Source organism: Dryobates pubescens, chromosome 15, assembly GCF_014839835.1.
Source record: "Dryobates pubescens isolate bDryPub1 chromosome 15, bDryPub1.pri, whole genome shotgun sequence".
Lineage (NCBI taxonomy): Eukaryota > Metazoa > Chordata > Aves > Piciformes > Picidae > Dryobates > Dryobates pubescens.
In genome coordinates, this window is record NC_071626.1 from 25,582,968 (window position 1) to 25,589,573 (window position 6,606).

The 6,606-nt window shown below is 52.7% G+C and overlaps 1 protein-coding gene across 1 annotated transcript in view; it reads right to left on the bottom strand.

Annotated features, from left to right (window-relative positions):
* The window catches only part of CACNA1C (calcium voltage-gated channel subunit alpha1 C), a 669,515-nt gene extending 666,121 nt beyond the window's left edge, over positions 1 to 3,394 (bottom strand). The window contains exon 1 of the mRNA XM_054168007.1: positions 2,972 to 3,394. Coding sequence (XP_054023982.1) covers positions 2,972 to 3,020 — 49 coding nt within the window. The 5' untranslated portion in view covers positions 3,021 to 3,394. The remainder of the gene's footprint in view (positions 1 to 2,971) is intronic.
* Positions 3,395 to 6,606: the final 3,212 nt, after the last annotated feature.

A 6,606-nucleotide genomic window follows, 5' to 3' on the forward strand; every position in this document is an offset into this window, starting at 1 on the left:
AGAGAGAGATGCCACCAAACACCACAACAGCTCGCAAGCAGCAGCTTCAACTCGACCTTTAAACTACGCTGGAGATTAAAACCTGCAGCACATGAGGCCAAGTTGACTCATTCTGGTCCCTCCCTTGAGAGGTCTGTGAAAGGTGGCTTCACCAACTGCTTTTCCATCTTATGAGAGCAAGTTTTCCAAGTGTCACAAGGGAATGCGTGAAAGCTGCCCATCTAGGATGCCCTCCGGCCCCACATGTGCATTAAATGCGATGTAGTTAGTTTGGAAAGCTCTTTCTGGTGCTTGTTGGTGGGGGGGGGGAGGGGGTGTTTGTAATTTTCTAGCTAAACACATGCTGGATGGTAATAATGAATAATTAACCGCTACAAAAGCACGTTCCATTGTGTGGCAGAAAGCAACATTGCAGAGCATCTCGGCGTCAACAAATAACAGCACCACCTCTCCCGTCTCTACACAAGGGGAGACTGCAATGAAAACACAGGAGAGCTGCACTGTAAAACTGAAAGCAAATTGAAGGAAATAGGGAATTCTCACTCCAGGGGGGAAGGTTTTCAGTGTACAAAATCACCTTCAAAAAGCATAAAACGAGTCTCTTGCAAGCCTACCCAAATCAGCAGCTAAGAAGTTGAAGAAGCCCTTCCAGATCCAATTCCTTTCCCCCACCGTCCTCACAATCCAGCTAAGGGCCCCTGGTCTGCTTTATTTCTTTACTTGAAGCAAGGCACTGTTCGGCGGGCTGCCCCGCTGCCCAGGCTCCCAGGCGGCTCAGGTAGGCTGAGAAGAGGCTCACAGAACGCAGACATGCAGAAAGCAGCTGCTGGCAGAGGCCTACTCTTGTCAGTCACATTTCCACAGCAGACATCAAAATTTGCCTTGCGCGTCGGTAGCGGCTGGAACATTCACCTTGCTGCCAGCCACTGAGAAGGAGGCAAGAGTGAGGACTCATCCCAATCGGTCTTCCCTCTTAGAAGCAGGCAGAGCAGGCTCACAACCCTAGCTTTGCCTTCCACTTGCCTTATTTTTCGCCCCTCTCTGCCTTACAACTGAGGATCTGTGGCCGCTTCAATCACTCCATTCTACATTGTAAGTGGTTTGCTCCCATCTCCTTGCCACCAGGTTTTCTTGACGACTGATCAATTTACCCTTTCAGGTGCTGTTTGCACAAACCAAAAAGGGCTTGTAAACAAAGGGCAGCCCAAGCACTACCTGGGAACAGAACTTTCTTCCACCTGGCTGATTTTCTGTTTGCTTTAGGAGTTGCTCTTTCACCTGGGAGTAATGACAATCCGCATCAAGAGACAGAGGCAAAACTCTTCCTCCAATTATATAATCACTGCAGCTGATAAGGAGGGAGCTGGATTTAGGTTGCCATAGTGTTGGCATATTGCTATGGAGGCTGAGCTCTTCGTCCACTTGAGCTCCAGTCCAGGAAGAGCAGCCCAATTACGGCTGCTAAATGCATGTGCTGTGGACTGGCTCCCACTTGGAAGGAGCACTCCGGATCAGGGGCTGCTTCCGTTCCCCTCCCACCTCATTATTTCGATAGAGTGGCTAGGGGTGGGGGGCTGGGGTTTTCTTTCTTTCTAATCCTCATTTTATCGGTAGCAGGGTGGTGTTGCCCCTGAAACTCACTGCCCCCTCCACCATCAAGGGCTGCCACGGCAGAAATGCACCTCCCCGGCTGCACCCTCGGCTTCCCTGCGAGGAGCTTATGGGTGACGGGCACCTAGGGACCTCAAGGGGGATGAAGACCTTCACCAGGCCGCTGCCCTCCCCCACACGCCGGCACCCAGAGCAGGTGTTCCATCGCAGCAGGCAGGGGCACGCTTGTGGGCAGGCACGGTGGCCCCGGCCGAGCAAGGGCTGCCCTGCAGGGCACGGCCAGGGGCTAAGCGGCTGGGGGGGTTCTGGTGGGAAGGCAGAAGGAGGCAGCAGAGCAGCCCGCGCCCGCCGGAGCATGGCTCCTCTCTCGCCGAGGGGAGGAAATGGCTCGGTCTGCTCCGCAATACCGAGGCGTGTGTGTGTGCCTGCCTCCGTACGTGTGTGAGCAGCCAGGGCTGGTGGGGAAGGGAGGGGAAGGGACAGCAACATGCAGGTAACACGATAAAAATAACTTCAGGAACGGTAGATCGGGGTTGGGCGGGGGAGATGAGGGGGAGGGGGAGGGGGGGAAGCTTCTGGAGTTTGGACAAACAAAGTTTTACTACAGGGAATAGCGGGGGACGTCTGCTAATGCCCGAGGAGCAGCAGCATGGGTTGGTATCCATGATGTGGACGATCCTGAGAGGAGCTCTTCCAGAAACCGCTGCCTCCAGTAAAATCCAACTTGAATTTCAATCCAGGCGCTCCCCGGTGTCCCTCATCCCCTCGGTATGTGAGCGTGGATGGTGTATATGTGTGTAAATAGATAATTCCACCTTCCCCTCCCCTTTCGTGTGAGAGATTAGACAGAGCGTAAGAGAAGGGAAGGGCTCCTCTCCCGGTGTCTTAGGAAGCCGTACGCAGATGGAGGTTCGGGGGAGCGGGACGACATTAATTAGAAAAGATCGCTTAATTGCGGCCGCACTGCGAGTTGCCCTCGCTCTGGCAGGGCGGAGCGGGCGGCTCCGCGGCTCCCTCAGCCGCCGGCCACGGCGCGCAGCCCCTGCGCCCGCCGCCCCTCCTCGCCCCTCTGCCTCGGAAGGCGACGACGGCGACTTACAGCAACTTTTCTTTGCCCGGGGTTTCCTGTGAAACACCCGGTCCCCGAGGGGCTGCGGGGGTCTCCCTGCAGCACAGCCGGCTGAGGGAAGCTGTGTGCTCCGAATGGAAAGCGGTGTCAAAGGCTGTCCTCTGCCCCGGCCCCGCCGCCTGCCGCTGGCTGTGGCAGCGGCGGCAGAGGCTGCACTGAACCGAGAGATTACGGACAAAGGCTAGGGAAGGGAACGGTTGCTACATCCTCGGAGGTAAATCTCAGGCTTACCTTGATGGTTTTCCTCTGGAATGTACATCCTCTTGTTTTCATTGACCATTTAAAACGAGTCCAGATTAATCCCTCCGAAAATCGGCTTGGTAAAATTCAAGGAAGAATGGAGCTGCAGAATTTCCCCTTTTATTATTACCTGATTCCCATTATTGCATCAAACACCAAAAACTGATCCTTTCCACTACTGCCTCCTTTAGTGAAATTGCAATGCATCCTCAGTACATCCGGGCCCCTTCCAAGAATTTAGCACAGCACCTCTGGCTGTTAAACCATAAAAAAGAACAGGAAGGGGGGAAACGAGAGGGGAGGGGGGGGAAGGAAAAAGCAAAAAGCATCCAGGATAAGCCGCTGAGGGTTAAATGTCTTTTTAAAATCCACCAACTACAAGAGTAAGAAAAGGAGGAAGAAAGGGGAGGGGGGGGAAGAGATGTTCAAACGCGGCTGCTCCTCCTCTTCAAAGCCATTCTGAGCGCGTTGTGTTGGCAGGGAGCTGTTTCTGCAGAGGAAGAGAGCCCAGTCCCAGCCCCTTACTCCCTCCCCTCCCTCAGCGCGCTCGCTGCCCGCTCTCTCCCTCTCGCCGACAGACAGCCTGAACGCTTCCAGATGTTCCAGCTGCGGCGGCTGCGCGCAGCCCCCCGCGCACGGCGCTAGCAGCCGCCGGACTTGAGCTGAAAGTTTAACACCGCTGCCTGCCTGCCTGCCTGCCCGCCCGCCTGCCGCCTTCACTGCGCCTGCCGAAGCCTCGCTACAGACATGACGTCAAGGAGGCGAGCTGGAGCCGGCTTGCCTGGAGAACTGGGGGGACAGCCGAGGGGAGCGGCGGCCGCGCCGGCCGGGTCGGGCTGTGGGGCGGTGGCAGGGCGGCACAGCAGCGGCACGGCGGCAGCACAGCGCCGCGCTCCCCGCCCGCTCGTCCGCGCCCAGCACCCCGCGGCTGCCGGCGCCGCCGTGCTCCGGCCCCGCTTCGATCCGGTTTCTCGGTACTGTGGGCTCTGCCCTGCGGTTCCACTACGGAACGTGACTGTGAGCTGCGTCGCAAGGAGGACTTGTGTCGTTCGCCGAAGCGTTGCGGGCGGTATCGTGTGCGGGCGCTGAGCGGCACGACAGAAGGGGCTGCGGGGAGGCTGCAGGCGAGGGTACGCAGGCAGCGGAAGGGAAAGAGATAGCCAGGGATAAGTTGCACAGACGGGAGGATGCACAGATGTTTAAACAGATTAATCAAGCTAGGATTTGCAAAATCCTTGGTGGAAAGACCAAAGTGCTCCGCTGGTATCCCACCACTTGCCATAATTACGCCTGTCGTTTGGCCCTCTGTAACCGAAGCCTCCACAGAGAGCAAACATGACTTCTTTCAAACGAAATGTGAACTGAATGTAGTACGCGTTACATGTATCGGGACTCTCCGAGCTGCCATGTTAAACAAGAGATGGAGAGTTCAAACACACCCCTCAGGAACCACTGCAGGAGCTGCCACAAGCTGAGAAACTCAACCACTCGGATGTAGGTGGAGGTGGCCGTCCAGAAGACCGAATCCTGCCTGCAAACCCTCGGCTGTAAATCCTCATGACGAGTATCCATTTCACATCACAGGCACGCAATGCTGTCTGTGTACCTTTAAATCACAGTGGTGGTTTCCTTTCAAGTAGTTTTCTATTTTAACTAGGAAAAAAATAGTATTTGTAAGTTGGTAATACCCCTGTAAAGGAATTGCTTTTGAATGAAGTTAGTGCCTTTCCTACAATTGGATTTCAGTGGGAGGTATCAAATAGCTGTCTCTTTTTGAGGCTTTTCCTCCACCACTTTCAGTGAGCTGTCTCTCAGATGGAATCCAGAAAATGCTACCACCTAACAAATTTAGGCAAAAAAACCCCAAAACAACAAAACCCCCAAAACCCAAGGAAATAACACATCCACTCGGAACTGCCAGAAAAACTGAGACAGATGGAAGGCACTTACCAAAAGCTGGATGCAGGCAAAGCACTTGTCCTAAAAAAAGGTCATTCTGGTTTCTAATAAGCACTGCTCATGACAACTTCGGTGTTAGATGCCATTCAAAGGGTAATTCACCACCAACATATGCCATTGGCAGCCTGGAGAGACGCAGCTTTATTTCTGACTCAGGAGGAAGAGTTCCTCTGAGCAATTAAAATATTCTGTCCTCTATTGCCTAGTTTTCCTGTGATAATGTCACATGCACTTACCCTGTTTAACTTACCAGACCAAGCAAGATCACAGCTAGAGGTAGAATGGCAACGTCTTAGCTTTCATTTGCAATTCCAGTTGCTTTTTATTACAGAAACAAAAAAAGTCCAACCTTCACCCTTAGAAGAAGGACTGGAAACAGCAAGTCCTTCCCTGCCTACATTTGTTGTGCAAATAAATGTCTTCTTTTTCTCCTTGTGCCCACAAATCCATGCCATTTTGGATTGTGCTAACTCCAATTATTCCAGCCATGAGTCAACCAAGAGTTGCATGATTCACCCTTGCACGGACACAAGCCTCTGGGGAAGTAATGAAGTGTGTGCTGATCACTCCTGTGTGGAAATCAAACACCAGTGGGGCACCTGCAAAGACTTCTTTTGCCCTTCTTGGGTCAGGCTCTCAGCTAGCTAAGGATTTATATAGGGCATGAGATAAACAGTTAACATCCACATAGCCTTGCTGGATGCCAGCTCACATACATGCACAGCCACATACTCAAGCTGTCCCTGCCAATTACAAATCTTTCTCTCCATTCTTCATCCTCCTCTCTCTGCCAAGCTCCCACAGTGAGACACAAGTTGGGCCAATTACCAAAAATCAGATGCAGAAGAAAAACAGAACAAGAAACAAGAATATTAATTTCTCCATCATAAATGATGTTCTGCTTTAACCTGGGGGCTCCTTACTCAGCAGTTCTTAGGAGAATCATTTTCTGCAGAGAGAAGTGGAAAGAAACTGTAGGATTAAGATGGAAAGATCCTTGCAATGAAGGCGAATGAGGCGGCATAGGAGTGAACCCCACACCTTCCTGGGAAGCATTTCTAGCTGTCAAAGGACACTAAGAATAGAATAGAATAGAATAGAATAGAATAGAATAGAATAGAATAGAATAGAATAGAATAGAATAGAATAGATAGAATAGACCAGACCAGGTTGGAAGAGACCTTCAAGATTGTGGTGTCCAACCTATCATCCAACACCACCTAATCAACTAAACCATGGCACCAAGCATCCTGTCAAGCCTCATCCTGAACACCCCCAGCAAGGGCGACCCCACCACCTCCCCAGGCAGCCCATTCCAACAGGCAATCACTCTCTCTGTGTAAAACTTCCTCCTAACATCCAGCCTGAACCTCCCCTGGCGCAGCCTGAGACTGTGTCCCCTTGTTCTGGTACTGGTTGCCTGGGAGAAGAGACCAACCTCTACCTGTCTACAACATCCCTTCAGGGAGTTGTAGAGAGCAAGAAGGTCTCCCCTGAGCCTCCTCTTCTCCAGGCTAAGCAACCCCAGCTCCCTCAGCCTCTCCTCACAGGGCTGTGTTCCAAGCCCCTCACCAACTTTGTTGCTCTTCTCTGGACTCGTTCCAGCAAGTCAACCTCCTTCCTAAACTGAGGGGCCCAGAACTGGACACAGGACTCGAGGTGTGGCC